Source organism: Symsagittifera roscoffensis, chromosome 4 (genome assembly GCF_963678635.1).
Source record: "Symsagittifera roscoffensis chromosome 4, txSymRosc1.1, whole genome shotgun sequence".
In the NCBI taxonomy this organism is placed as follows: Eukaryota; Metazoa; Xenacoelomorpha; order Acoela; family Convolutidae; genus Symsagittifera; species Symsagittifera roscoffensis.
The window spans coordinates 39,532,941-39,549,314 of NC_087065.1; the positions used below are offsets into that span (position 1 = coordinate 39,532,941).

Consider the following 16,374-nt stretch of genomic DNA (forward strand, 5'->3'; position numbering starts at 1 on the left):
CCCCTTTTTTGCATTCCAACACGCTCAACATACTTATACCATCACTAAGCCGAACCAAATTCATACTTTAAAAAAGGGACTAGATTCCTGCCTCATAAAATTACATCCAAAACCGAAATGGTTTTCATAAATACAGTTGGCACTCAAATTGAGCAGAGCCTGACTGTCCTTATTGAGAATCAGAAAGATCAACCGTTCACGTTAAACAAGTGTCTACTAGGTTTTTTAGGGAGGGTATTCAGGGATACGAGGATAAAAATTTGCTATTCACCACTGTGATGAGTTCAAAACAAGAATTTTAAACGAAAATTCAGATTTTGATAGTTGCTTCATGCTGAATATTGTTGTCAACACAACACAAAGCATTACTCATTTGTCTGGCTCTGTCTACAATAAGTAGACTTCAAAAAAAGGTCCGTATTCGAATCGAATATGCCCCTTGCTTCTACAATCTCTGCAGAAATAGCAATGAAAAAGAGGGTTTGCTGAAATGATTTGCAAAAAGTACCCTGAATTACAACATTTTTGTAATTCTATATGCTAACATTCTGACATTCTGATATTCACTGATCCAAAATCCGGAAAAATCATATTATATTTTGATTACCCAACACAGGTACTTTCAGAAACACATTTACGACAATATTTTCAGCCCCTTGTCTGAAATGAAAGATCATGCTATATCAAATAGCATTTGACCTATTGCAAGGCCCAAAATTGCTTGTGGGTTAGATAAAACGGATTGACACGAAGTTCCCAAACTTAGTGTTGATGTGTTCCAAGGCTCTATAATTACTATTTTCGTCTATGATTCAGGACAAGAAAATAAAAAATGCAAGCGCTTGAAATATTTGATACCGCAAATGAATCAGAATTATTTGAACGAATTGGATCAGATTTAGTCAAATTGTGCAAAAATCAAAATGAAATAGCAATCGAATTTTCAAACGATGCAAAGAATTTTTGTTGACCTTCCTTAGAAGATTATTTTAAAAATATCCAAACAAAGAACTTTATGATATCCCCGCAGTTGAACTAAAATCAAAAGAAGGTGTAATTTCGTACGGGTTAATGAACAACGATAAAGAACATCCCAATGTGTCAAAAATTGTTTCAATTAACCTCAAAGAACGCCTCTTACATTCCACCACGCTCAACACACTTATACAAACACTAAGCCTAACCAAATTCTTACTTTGAAAAAGGGACTAGTTTCCTGCCTCATAAAATCACATCCAAAACCGAATTGGGTTTCATAAATGCAGTTTGCGCTCTAACTGAGCAGAGCCTGCCTATGCTAATTCAGAATCAAAACGATCATCCTGTCACATTAGACAACTGTGTAATAGGTTATTCAGTATCTGATAATAAAGCATACAAGGAAAAATATTTGCTATTCACAACTGTGATGATTTCACAGCAAGAATGTTAAGGAAAGATCAAAATTTGATAAGGCTTCATGTTGAACACTGTTGTCAATACTACACAGGAAAGCAGGAAAGCAACAGTTAATTGCCTGGCCCCTGTCTACAATATGTAGACATCAAAAAAAGTGTCCCTTTCGATTCGAATATGCCCATTGCCCATACAAACCTTTGCAGAAAAAGCAAAATAAAGATTTATTGAAATGATTTGCAAAAAGTATCCTAAATTACGACATTTTTGTAATTCGGCCTGCTAACTTTAAGGGTATTCTGATTTTCACTGATCCAAAATCCGGAAAAATGTTATATAATCTGATTACCAAACACCAATGCCAGCGCTTGAAACATTTGATACCAATGATGATTGAGAAATATTCTAACAAATTGGTTCATATATATTCAGAGTATGCAAAACTGAAAAAGAAATACCAATCAATTTCTCACACCATGCAAAGAAGTTTTGCAGACCTTCCCTAGAAGAACAACTCAAAAAATATCGAAACAGACAACATAATGATCGGCTTATTGCCTCCCTAGTCAACGAAACGTTTACCCAACACTCCTCAATTGATAAAGGCAATAGTAGCAATCTACAAAAGAATAAAATTACTATTAAAATTTTAACTGACTTTGATTTCACACAAAATGATATATCGGATGATGAGTTTGCAGACCTGACTCAAATTTCCATTGATGACGTATATTCTTATCAAAAGTTTGATATTGGGAAAACAAAGCATAAATTCGTTAAACCACTCAAAAAGGACGCAACGCTGAAAAAACAACAACTTAAAAAATCCCAGTCCGTCTATGAGATAAATTGGACAAACTAATCTATGCAGGCATAGTCAGAGAACTAATGAAAAAGATGATATGAACTCATGGTTTGTAAACCCAGTCATCATCCTCCCAAAGAAAGTTAATTTGTTTTTGGATGCTAGATATCTAAACTCAATCACAGACACTAGCAACTGTAGTTGGCCATTAGAACCCCTACAAATTCTCATGAGCGGAGTAAATGGATCATACTCCACAAGTAGCGATCTTTCATGTGCCTGTCACCCAGTTCCTCTGATGGATGAGGCCCAGAATTTAACATGCTTTAATGTAGGAGGTAGACAATATACCTATAAAGTTGGTTTCTTTTGCTTGAAGCCACTTTCAAATTTCTTCAGTAAAATAATGAGATATGCTTTCAAACCCTTCTTTTAAAAAAAGAAAGCAATCACATACATAGACAACACTCTGTTGCTGAGTCAAAATAAAAATGAAATGTTCGATACAGTTCGAGGATATCAACCCCTGTTGCGGAAGCCAACTTAAAAGCTGCCCCTGATAAGACCTATTTCTTTCGAAGAAAGTTTAAATTTCTAGGCCATGTTGTATCTAAAGATGGTTTTTCTCCAATCGAAACACGAATTGATTTTAAAAAAATTGAAATCCACTGAATCAAAAAGAAAAGTTCTAGGTGTGTTAGTGCAATGGGATTCTATAATACATACATTATCAATTTCCATGTAGAAAAATGTCTATATGAACTAGCAAACAGTAACGATAGGTTCCAATGGCTACCAAGCCACAAAGCATTTTTCAAAAACTCAAAGAAAATTTCTGTCATGATAATTCAAAAGTTATCCCTAATGTAAACTACTCATTTCACATTCACATCCTCAGGTGTGTGTATACTCATCTAAGACTTTCTCGAAGGAAAAAAAATGTTTCTGCAAACTCGAGAGTCTTCGATAAAGTAGAGCAGAAAATGTCTGCTCAAAATCATGAGCTACGTGGAATAACTTGAGTTCTACATTATAGGCTCCCCATTTGCTCTATACCTATATTGTGATCATAGACCTATTCTCTTCTTATGGTCCAGAAAAGGACAAGTTTCTCAAACAATTTTCAAATATCAGGTCAAATTGTCAAAGTTTAACAATTTGAAAATGATAGAAAAACCAGGTTCAAACCTAGCCTCTCCTGGCTTTTTGAGCCAAAATTTTACCATTGCTGATATAAAAAACAAACTTGAACTAAAAACTATTCCGAATTTTATAAAGTTCATCCTGGACAATCAAGAACAAATTTGTTAATCAGTGCTCCCCAATATAAAAACATAGCTCTCAAGAATTTTTTTATGAAAACACTCGATCCGTACTTGGATCACTTTCTCAATCTAAAGACCTAAGCGAACAAATCCTTCCATAAATTTCTATGAATTACTATTCCATCTAGTCTAATTGGTGAATTTAAAAAGAATTAATAAACACACACTGTTTGTTTGGCCAAACACATATTTTTCAACTTTTTATGGCCTTTCTATTTAGTATTAAATCTTTATTCAACAAACAACAAAACATCGAAAATAGTTTATATACATAAAACTTAAAAATAGTTTTTACACACTGACTTTTATATTTGCAAAGGATTTGAAATTTTTTCCTGCTGCCGCTTTTTTCTCTGCAGCCTTACTCAAACACCTCACTGCAAACTGCAGCGCTGAGTAGGGCTGCCACGCTGCCTGGCAGATGTCTTCCAAAAAAGTATCGAATTCCGCCTTTTTTCTGGAATCTTCTTCAGACTCTGGCATCTTGAGAAATTTCTCTTGGAATTAAAACGAAAATATACTCCTCCCGTATATATAGTCTTTTTGAACATTCACTTAAATCAAGTTTTTTTTCTTTAAAATCTTAATTTGGGTATATAACTAACGAAACTCATATCCGATTCAATAATTAACGACAATAAGTTAAATCTCTACTGAGACCAGATCTGCTCTAATCCATGGACTCCATGCGTTCTTTATATGATAATGCGTTTGGAACGAGCCCAGCTCAAATATTTTTTCTGAATTTAAGACAAATTAGCTCCAGATAACGCTCCTGTCCATTCAGACCATCATCCCCTATGGAGTCAAAGTTATTCATTTTCCGCCAAACCATCATAAACACTAACTGTCCTTTCAAATTTCGTGTCCTCCAGCAATGCTTCTTGGGTAAAACCCAGCTCTTCTTTTAAATTTAACATTGGTTTCGGGAAAACGACTAAATTGTCTTTTGGTTCCATAAAATTATTCTTCAACGGGTGAATACAATTTTTTTCTCAAAACAAACGATAAATGATGTTTAATTAAATGAGCTATATCAAAGATGTTTTTTTTTCAGTCCTCTTTAATGAAAAATGCTATTGATTTTTTCCTCTCCCAATCGGGAAGGGGAATACACTGTTACATTTTAACAACCACATAAACGAATAAAAACTATAACCGCTACATTTTAACAAACCGCATAAACGAGTGGGAAAACCACGACATTAAAAACCAACTTTGAAAACGAACGATATATAGTCATCTTCATTCTCACTCAATTTCACTTTTTGCATTCTAACCTCCTCTGTTCAACTAATAAATCTTCTGAAACTAATTCTAGCTCAGATTCCTCATCGGAAAAACATCCAAAAAATGACAAATCCTAAGATTGAACTCGAGGAAGGTGAACTGATGGATCAAGATCCCATTCTATTGACTCTGGAGGATTTGCTTAAATTGGGTACTTTAAAAAAATCGTGCTATCAATAACCACCAAAAACTAAATTTACAGCAAAATTGTTTGGTTGGTCTAATAATTCTATTCATCTTTTCAAATCAAATATCAGCTTTCGATACGAGAGAAACCTTGTATGCAAATACTGCAAATAATCTTCGGGTCGCTCATATTGATTGTCAGTTAATGACTTCTAACAACAGGTTCTCTCTAAACACAGTTGCACCTTGGAAAATTCAACCAAAAATTATTACAGTAACCCATGCTTATGTTACTCTTTATCAGAGACATTCTCACACTAAAACAAATGACACAATGTTTCGAATTAAACAGCAATCAATGCGTTGGTTTCGCGAATCTTTGGATTCGAGTGGTTTCGACGCTCGAGAAAACGTAATTACTACTGAATTTCATTTATTTGCCGATCAATGTAAATTGGCCGCCGACAGAGGCTATCTTAACTTAGGCTATAGTAGTGTTGGAAATATTCCTCTCACCTTAACTAATGCCGAGAAAACTAATGTCGAGAAAACGTAATTACTACTGAATTTCATTTATCTGCCGATCAATGTAAATTGGCCGCCGACAGACGCTATCTTAACTTAGGCTATAGTAGTGTTGGAAATATTCCTCTCACCTTAACTAATAACAATAACTAATGCCTTTGCTGGCTAAGTTGACGGCAAAAATTATACTGAATGTGATGGCCGTTCATAGATCAAACTAGACACTTTTGAAACTTGCATGCGAAATGTAACTTTAATTGTTAACCTCAAAGATGGGACAGTCAACAATTGGCAAAACATTCCGTTCCAGTGTCTACTAACGGATGTAAAACAACCTCCTTAGATGCATTTGCTTATGCTTGAGAAGAACCCAAAAGTTTTTTTTTCACTGTTTTAAACAGACTCCAGGCTAAGATGATTCCAGACGAAGAATCATACTGTAGAATCAAAGATATTTCTAGCCCATCTATTCACTCTACCCAAACAAGGAATTTTCAAAAATTTATGCTGCAGGTGATGAATAAACCGCAAGCTCTTTGTGGTCATCCCAGAATAGTGTATCCAACGCATATACTGAATTGTACACTGTATTCCTTGCATATACTGAAGCATTCAATGTGGATACTGGAATCCAAATTAAACCAACCCCAGAAACGGGAACCAATCAAAGTTTTATTTTTCCAATTTCTACTTTTCTCACAACAAGAGAAGATGTGTCGCCACTTAAACTCTCAATTATTCAAAATGACTATTAAACTCATATAGGTGCCAAATTGGACTATTTTCTTTTCAATAGCTTCTACATGCTCAGAACAGCCGAATTGGTCCTTCTGCAAAATTAATTTGAGCTAGAACGCTCCTCAGTCTTAAGTACATTAATGCTTTCACTTGAGAGCCAACATTTGGTTGACTACATGTTAACTCAAAAACGTTTAATGCTCTTGGAGACCAATGGCAATGTTGCCTGGCTCTATCATTTTCCGAAATTTAATTCACCTTTACAGCTGATGGATCAATGCTATAATCGCATTCCCACAATGCATAAGGAAAAAATTCGATTTGTCGATCCAATTACGCGGCCAACGTTTCAATCGGCAGTTTTTCGAGACCGTTCTGATAGACGTTTAAACCTTTTCCAACTAGATGTTGATGATAATAAGCACTGGATTGAATTATCACCCCAAATAACAAGGGTTACAAGACCGTATCTCTTTAAGCCAAGCGAGATAATTCAGCAATTTACGCAATGTTTAGCGTCCGGTCAGGGTGCTTCCATTCATACTTATGCTCAAATGCAAAACTTTTGAAAAATGATTTCTGATAAATCAGGAAGGAAAGGAATACTGCAAAAAGTTTCTAGATTCTTTCTCAATGCCCAAAAGTTTTTTTCTTGGACTCGTAAAGCCCACTAGGCTCTTCTCAATGTTTATTTTGGGAAGATTGCATTTCTACTGAGTTTTAGAAAAACGAACAAACCCGTATATTTGGGAAAATACAATTCTATTTAGAAGAATGTGGAATAGTCTTCGCCTCGTTTCTCTCTGTGAATTTATACTTGATTGTCTAGTATTAACAATAAAACCTTTGCATATTCACAAAATCACCAGCCGCTCGCTACATTTGAGCAAAGTAATATTTGCCGCCTCGTAGAGTATACACTACACTTCTATAAAGACCTCAATTTCACTCAGAATGACACACTGAAAAACTCATATGATCATAAAGTACAGGCACCTTTTTTTAAAGAAAGTTGACAATATTAACCAAAATTGCTGGTATCCTCCTATGCATTTGATTAAAGAAATCCAAACATAGAAGTCCTACTAACCCAATCTGATTAAAATTGTACTAATTCTAGGATATACCAACAGATGCTTTGACACCAACTTTCGACTCCACTCTTGACGATGACTTGGGTGATTTTAAGGATCTTCTCTCCCTCCTCCCACCCATTGATTCAGTGGAATTTCATCCTTCAACACCAACTCAACAAGCAACTACTTCCACTACTATTCCTTCTACGGCCCCTGCTATAACACCAGCCCAACAACTTCAGCTGTCTCAATAGCTCCAACATCAAAGCCACCACCAATGAAAATTTCTCACCTTAATTTTAAAATACCTCTGGTTCCATCAATTTATCGAATTGAGAATTAAACCCGAACAATTAGACCCTATAAGGTACTTGCGGCAAATAAACCGGAACCAAATTCCCCATAGTTAATGACAGTTAGGAGACAGCCCTTTCATCCTTGTGAACTAAATAGCAGATTGCATATTCAGTTGGACAGAGAACGCCACAATAGTTCAAATACTAGCCCAGGATTTGCTATGGACTTAAAATATGCTTTGAATTCTGTAAACAATTGCTTCATGTTGGAAGCTTATCATCCAATACGGAAGATGTACGCCATAATAAAATCCCTCATTGAGCACCAAAAACTGTATGTTCCCGTGAGATATTTGACTGCAAAAATGCAACCCCAGCTGGATGAATATTCGGAACAGATCCAACGGAGTTACATACACTAAATCCATCATATCCGAAGAGTTAAAAAACAAATCTATAATTTAAAGAAAAACAAATTCTAATGAAAAAACAAAAATTACACAAACTTTTTTGAATCAGTCTTCCCCAATTTCGTTTACGAACACCCAATTCATCTAATCATCTTTAAGACGAAAAAAACAACTTCAGAAAAACGTCAAAGCAATAATAAGAAAGAACTGGAATTCAAACTTTTTGAAAACGAACCAATTTTGATTTATTTGAATTTATGATTTGACTGATATGTTTTGTTAATTTTTTTAGATTGATAAAATTGTTACAGTTGTTTTTTTTCAACAAAGCCAGACTCAAAATAAGGTCTACAAAAACTGCAACATCTCCTACCGATAATAAACTCATTGAACAAAGATCACTGGTTGAATGAAAATAGCTTGGCTTGATTAAAAAGAACCTCGCTTGATTAGCTGGGCAAACTGGAAAAAAATCTTTAGTTTTTTATTCTCCAATAAGGAGGATGAAAATGTTTTGTTTTCATACTGAAACAGAAATAAAGAAACTACTGTGCTAACAAAGCGTGACGTCACCGCCATAAAATCAATCTGTTTTTGTCATTTTGCAGATGGAATGCAAAAGTGTTTGGATTAATTCGTATAACGTTTTAAGCATTGGAATTTAAAACGACTCTTCTCGTAGATACGAATAACAACGACTCTTATCCTACAAAACGAATGCACGAACGACACTTCTCGTAAAATGCGAAAGCTCGAAAACATTCAAGAGAGATAACGAAGTTAAAAATTAACTTCGTATTTGCTACGACAAATTGGGAGATTTCCCAAAGAAGTATACATAGAAGCTGAAAAACTACTGAGATTCATTCCAACAATTTTCTTCACAACACCCCAACCTCTCTCTCTCTCTCTCTCTCTCTTTAAAAACATCAACCATTCCCAGTCAAATTGTCTCGAATTCAACCCTTAAGATAAATATCGAGTCTAAAGGCAACTGGCAGTAAATTCATACTAGTTACTTTTCTAATAAAATCTTTTCACAGCGAAATTTAATTTACTTTCTAACATAGAAAGTAGAAAGGAATCTATATTACCAGCAAGTTTTTTTTTCCGACGTACATGTGTATCGCTAATGTAATAGACATCGTCCTTCAGAAGTATCTCAAATGAATCTAAAGCAATCTAAAATTTAATGGATTTTTTTTCGGGAGCTCATCAAAAAATTAGTCAAACAGGTGTTTCCGTTTAAATTTAAAAAATGAAAATTTTGACAGAAAACAAAAAATCTTACCAGTTTAAAGTATTCATAACATTGAAAACGAAAAAACAAAAGAACTATAATAATTTTAACCGCTAAAATCGGCTATTTTTCTTGACTTGAGCTTTTTTATTTTTGGAATAACAGTCAAGACTTGTAGAGCTGCAAGACTAACCTAAATTTTTCCCAGTGGCGAGCTCAAAATTTTTTCAAAGAAAAGATCTTTTGGAAAACAAAATTTTTGTTTCAAACTGATTTTGAAAATATACGAAATTATTTATCTGATTTTTTAAAAAACCTTATCAAAACCGCCTGTTATTATAAATAATTTTGCGCTCTAGTTGAAATTTTTGAGGAAAAACGGAAAAACATATCCAAAATGTTTTAAATTTTTTACAAAAAAAAGTTTTTTTTTGGTCCCCTCTTTGCCGTCCAATTGATTATATACACCTCTTGAAATGTGTGTTAACAAAAGTTATAGCGTTAATTAACTAAATGGAAATATTTGTTGTAACACTCGAAATTTTGGCAAGCAAACAGATTGAGGAAAAGAGTGGTCGCTCCGTGTTCCTTCCCTGTTCCCTCTCGTCACGCTACTGTTTGTGAATATATAAAAATACCCATAAAGCTTAGAACTTTTTCAGATCTTAAGACCAAAACTAAAGGTGATGTTTTTCAAAAACAAAACAGTAGTAAGCAATATGTTTCCGTATTTTATTTGAACAGTGGCAATAAAAAGGAAATATCTACGTGTTGGTGAGAAAACATTTGGAGCGTGTTTTTCACATCGTTTTATACGAAACACAAACAAGAGCTTATATTGCATGCTAAATTTTGTTCAGATATCGATACTTTGTGTCTCGATTTGTCAAGCAAAAAACTTTCTTTGCTATGCAAAATATAAATATTGTTTTTTGTTCCGACTTTCGATACGAAATTAACGGAATATTTGTGCTCGGGGTGGGTTTTTCTTCTTCAGAAAAATTTCGACTTTTTAACTAGCCATTTTTGACGGAACTTTTTAAAAATTTTTCAAAAGGTATTGTTGTCTTGCGCTTAATTTTGAAACCATATTTCACCTGTGATCGTTTTTTGTAAAGTTATGGGGGTTTGAAGATTTCCATTTTGGCCAATTTGGGACAATCAACGCATGCATGATATATTTCGCGCTATTAACGTGTAAGCGGAGATTTAATCCGTCTTAGAAGTCGTTCTAAATTAGTTGAAAGAAGCTTATTTGCCATTATTGATTTGTTACAAGGAGCAAAATCTATTCTTTTGTAGTTTATATGGCATGTGGGATTAGAAAAAAAAATTTTAATTAAATTTTTTTATTACATTTAATTTGTTAATGATATTTATGTAATTACTGCTCCATAAACCTTAAAAGGCAGTCGGGACAATCAGGGCTTCGCCCTGTACGAGCAGTTTTGAATACTTTTGCTCTAATTTCCAAATTTTGCTTTACTAATTCAAATGGTGCACTCACGTTTCAGATATGGCTCCGAAACATGCTTCACACATGTGTTTTATGATTTAAATTTTATAAAGTATAAATAACGATAGCTCAACATTGTAGCACCGTCAAAAATTTGATGATCCATAACCAGTTTTGAAGAATTGCAATGATCTATAATTCCGTGCGTGATCGAGTCAAAGGTTTCAATGACATCAATTTAGGGCAACCTAATTCAGAAAAATGCTTCAGAAAGTTTTCAAAAAACGTTACATGCCCGTTTTAAATGGAAAATACAAATGACTGATTCCAAAATTTTGTCACCTCCAGCCCCTTTCTCTTTAAATTACCAAGAAAATCAAAACAAGACTGCTGGTATCGTATCAAGGCGACGCCTTGAATGTTCCGACTGCCTTTTCATGTTTATGGAGCAGTAATAACATATCAGAATTAAAAGAAATAAAATAAAATTAATATTTTTTTTCTAAAATTTGAAATTTTTTTAACGAAAATCATCCCCCCACACGCCATATAAAGTACAAGTGGATGTATAATCAATTATGGCAAATAATCTTTGTTCAACCAATTTGAAACAATTTCTAAGGCGGATTAAATATCCACTTACTCGTCAATAGCGCGAATTATATCGTGCGTTAATTGTCCCAAATTGGTCAAAATGGCCAAAATGGTAATTTTTAAACCCTCATAACTTTTAAAAAAAATGATTACAAGTGGAATATCTTTTCAACTTTAACCTCAGGACAACAATACCGTTTGAATGATATTAAAAAAATTACGTCAAAAATGGCTAGTTAAAAAATCGAAATTTGTCTGAAAAAAAACCCATCCCGAGCACAAATATTCCGTTACTTTCGTATCGAAAGTCGGAACAACAAATAAACAAAGCTGGATTTTCGTCTGTAAAAAATATTATCTTTTTGGCTAGCCAAATAGAAAGAGTAGAGTAACCATCAGACGACACACACGGGAGATTTACAATTGTTTAGATTTTTCGAATATTTTTTGGCTGTTTTTTGGACAGCAAGAGACGTTTGAAAGTAGACTATAATATTTTAGTACCAGATGGTGCTTGGATTCCCTAAACTTGTTGTTGCAGCTCGGTACAATTTTCGCTTTGAACTGTGGATATCAGTTTTGTTTTTCACTGACATTGACTTCGTAAATATCACGAAGAAAAGTGAAGTCATTAAGTATTTCGACAGGTAAAAGGTTTCAATTCTTTTGCCACTCTGTCATATTTTGTTTTTCTCCGTTTATAGACAATTTTTTTAACTGATAACTTTTTTTTTACAGGGGAATCTGAAAAGAGCCCAGTCTGATGAGCCTACGGTAACCAATCATGATGATACTTTTTCAGTTAGCCAGGGTTTTTTTAATATTTAATCGTTGATATCGTGTCGCATGATTAAAGCTGAGGCATGAATTGAGTTTATGTAGTGGGCCGTGAAAATGTTCAATGATACTATCGGAAATAAATATGCGGTGACGCGGCGGTCCAATGCGTACAGATCTTATAATGTATAAAAATTTGTTGTTTTTAAGTTTTTGCGCGGTAATTAGTTGTACGATTCAAAATATTACAGGTTAGGAGTGCAACTGGTAATTGTTATTGTGTTAAAAAGCTTCAAACTTTAGTTCTTTAGTTATTTCAAAATTTTGTGTCCCTAAGTTTATTCACAGAGCAAGATATTAGGGTTATTCTGAAACCGCTCTGACAAGCTTGATGTTGAAATCGAATCCTGTTGATTTAGGTGTTAGGACTTTTTGTCCCAAGTCAATTGGCCCTATGCCAACTTGTCCTATACTAACTTGCCCTACATGGCAACTTGTCTTATGCCAACTTGTCCCACATGACATTTTGTCCTATGCCGTTTTGTCCCATACTTTGTCCCATACCAACACTTCTTCTTATTTCTTTGATGTTTAAATTGAGGACCAGCAAGTGCTAAGAGATGTAATCGATTTTTATACAGAAAATATACTAAGTAAAAGTTGACTTTTTAGCTCATTTTGTCGCGTAAATTTATTTAAACTAAATTTGAGTGGAAATTTTTACTAAAAAATTGGTCGATTTTATTGCCAAAAAAACTGATTTAGGTCGATTTAAATAGGTATTTGCTAAGTAGTGATATCCATTAATTTCGCAAAAAAAATCTAATTAACTGTTCGTTTGGTATCTCAAGTCATGAAAAAATTTGTTCTCAAGAAAATTTCCACCAGAGCTACAAAGGGTAAAAGTCAGTCCAGAAGGTTTTTTAAGGCAAACTAGTAAGTTTAGGTGAGTCCCTTTAAATTTTGCAAGTCTAACAATTCCTGCGATATTGAAAATCAAAGTTTACCATTTTATTCAAACTTTGCTTTCCTTATCAATTTTCTACGTTGAATTTCGCTTAGCATATGACATATAACTGATACAATTCAATATTTTCACTTCAGGTCAATTATCAAATCAAAACGTCAATTGAAAAACTACATTAAAATTTTAGTTCAAGTGTTCTTCATAGTTTGATATACTAAAACAAAAACTGAAAGTAGTTTGAATTAAGTATAAATTGAAGAAAAAGTCAAATTCAATTGAAATAAATTGATTTTATTGCTACTAAAATCCGTATGAAATTGAAACCAAACAATTTACTAAACAGTTATTTAAATCGATGTAGAATCGAAAGGTCGGATGTTCGAGGCTCACCATGATCCGTGCTCGTTGCTTGAGGGTGAAACAACATTACCCAGCCCAGAAAAATAACCAAAAAAATAGCATGTAGTTCTTAAACAGGGGCACGACAGCGGTTCGCCGTGATGAGCTGTACAGCTCTTGCGTTGCTCCTTTCCCCCGTGGATAAATGGTCTTAATATTCTTAATATTCAAATAAATCTCTAAGTTTTGTTTTTGTATCAAAATGAATCGATTTCAAATCAATTCAAATCGATTGCTTTCATTCTTTACTTCATCAAATTATCTGCCTAAAATTGATTGCAAAATTTTTTTGTCAATAAAGGAAGAGATCCATACTTAATGAGGCGTCATCAAAATATGACTATAAAGCTACAAAAAAAGATCTTCAAGTGTTCAAATTCACAAGGTGAGAATTTTTGTTGTAGTGGCATTTGGTTGCATATCTTAATAGCTTGATTTTATTAAGACAAGAATTTTAAAAATTAGTAATAGAATTTCTAATTAACCAAAGATTTCAATTTTATTGCTTTCTTGATGGAGGAGGGAGATGTTTGTTTTGGTTCTCGTCTTTTGATTTTTCCTTGAAACTACTAAAAAAAAGTATTCCTGCGTTTGACTTTTTGCAACAAAAATTAGTTTAAAAATTACAACTTAAAGCTCAATTTGGAAGATTGCATAAAAGTTTGAGATTTTGAACAATTTAAACTGAGATTTTCTGAAAATTTTTAGCCGAGTGAAAGTGGTCGTCTACAGGTTTACTTGCTTATGATAATTTGATGAACTATTTTCATCTGACCAATGTACGGTTTTTAGGTAACCAGTTATGATAAAATTTCACAAAAAAATTTTTATGAACCAATCGTGTCGTGGCAGAGTGGTTATGATGCATGCACGGCACGCCTACTATTGCTGTTTTGAACTCCTAGGCTATTATGCATTTCAAAGTCAGCTCATTGACTTGAGTTATCTAAAATGCGAGTCATTCAATGAGTTAAATATTTTATTTAGCCTCTGGCTGCTTAACTGAAAACATAAATTGCATGTCTGTTTTAGAGTATAGTGAACTATGGAACAGTTTACGACTCTTCAGTGTACTGGGCCTTCAGTGAGCAGAGCGACAGCAATGTGTTATACGAGAGGATAGCCTCCTACTTCAACAAGACACCAGCCGACAAGCGAGTGGCCACGTCAGAAGACGGATTTCAGTACGTATACATAAAAAAGAAGCAAAAAGTATTTTTTAGAATATTGATTATAGCTATTTATGGTCTTAATTAAAATTAAAAAATTACAAGGCACGCTGTGCTGCTTGTTGTGAAAAAAATGTATTAATAAGTCATATGCATTGGAGCTCCAAGAACATAAAATTATAATCTCTTACCGCAAAACTTCAATTTTTGCCCCTCAAAATTTTTTTGGCAGCCTAAGATGCAAAACGGTTGTCTACAGGGGCTGATCTAGGGTTTCGTCAAACATTTTTTTAAGGTCGACCACATTGATTTCCAAGCTCTCGCAAAGCACTAAAACGACCTTGTTTTGACCAAATTTGCAGACAAAATTTTGGAAAAAAAACAGGCCAAAAAGGCGTTTTTAGGCACTTTGTGTTTTCAGTGCGCGCTCCCCCCTCAAAGCTATTAATAATTCACGCCGAACGCTCCTTCCGAAAAATTTTAGATCCATCAGCCAAAAATGGATACCTGAAAATAGTAAAAAGGGGACGGGGACCCTTTGGGTCAACAGAGGGTCGAATCCCTCAAGGAGAAGACGGTCCGACCCCTCCCCCTCAAATCCGCCTCTGGTTGTCTATCAAAGGAACTCAATATGAAAAAATGAGATAGATTTATAAATAGGAAGCTCCCGATGCTGCCAACCAGTTTATTTGCATACACTTTCGTACTTTTAGACGGGTGAAGAAGGAGAAATTTGCGTTCATGTGGGATGAGCCAGTGCTGCAGTACATGGCGGCCACTGAGTGTGATGATTACATGACAGTTGGGAAGCCATTCCTCCTCAAGGGATACGGCATCGCCTTGCAGAGAGGGGTACCTTACCGGGAGGACGTCAACAATGTGTAAGATTGCCAATAAGGACTCTGGTTTTTTAAAATAATTATGGGTTTTGCGATACGCCGAGGATCTGTGATAGGCTGTCCAGCCCGTCTAAGCATATGACGTTTCTATTAATTCCCCACATTCTAGACTGAGGTATTATGATGACTCAAGGGCTTTTTTTGCGACTCAATGCCGGCGTATTCACGTAACATCCTTATTACAGTCAAACTTGGTCAGGCTGTGGTAGACCGGAAGCCATGACAGTGGATCGATCTCACCATCTGACGATCTTAAAGTTATCTCCTTGCCACTATAATGAGTGACTCGTCTGCCACTAACCCCTCTCTCCCTTCCTTGCATAAACATCATTTATTCCGCTAATAATAAAAAGTTTTTGTTAAGAGCAATGAATGCAGTGAGTACTCTTATATAGATCTTGGTGTTTTTTATTGTTTTTTTTTTCAGGAAAAAGTCTCAACATTATTCTGAAGTGCAAGTAAGCGTAGTAGTAGAACAGCATTGCTGTTTGAGCTCCAATTTTTTAGCCTCCAGGTTGACTTCTCTTAAAAACGTTACGCTTTCAGCATCATAAAAAAATTCTTCTCAACGCGCATAAACTAGTGCAGAGTATGGCCAAATCGGCAAAATTCAAACCCCTAGAATTTTACAAAGCTAAGTTAAAATATCTTTTACAACTGAATTTAGTCAAAATATTCAATAAGGTATAAATAAAGAAAGTGGTAACAACTATTACTTCGATGGCCAAAAGTTGACTCAATAAAAGAAATACCCCAAGCAAAATTTTCCGCATTTTTGTGAAAGTCGGAACAAAATATTTTTTGTCCATGGTATTTTTTGCCCAACCTGCAGCTGACGCAATTTTCACAGTTTGTTGCTGCTGAACTCCGTTGCTGGGAACTTCGGA

At 34.5% G+C, this 16,374-nt stretch overlaps 1 protein-coding gene across 6 annotated transcripts in view; it reads left to right on the forward strand.

Moving 5' to 3' along the window:
- Positions 1-16,374, forward strand: part of LOC134844158 (glutamate receptor ionotropic, kainate 2-like) — a 114,086-nt gene that overhangs the window by 84,132 nt on the left and 13,580 nt on the right. For all 6 annotated transcript variants that reach the window (XM_063860702.1, XM_063860701.1, XM_063860700.1 and 3 more), the window contains 2 exons: positions 14,452-14,603; positions 15,302-15,469. In XM_063860702.1, the coding sequence (XP_063716772.1) occupies positions 14,452-14,603; positions 15,302-15,469 (320 nt within the window). The remainder of the gene's footprint in view (positions 1-14,451; positions 14,604-15,301; positions 15,470-16,374) is intronic.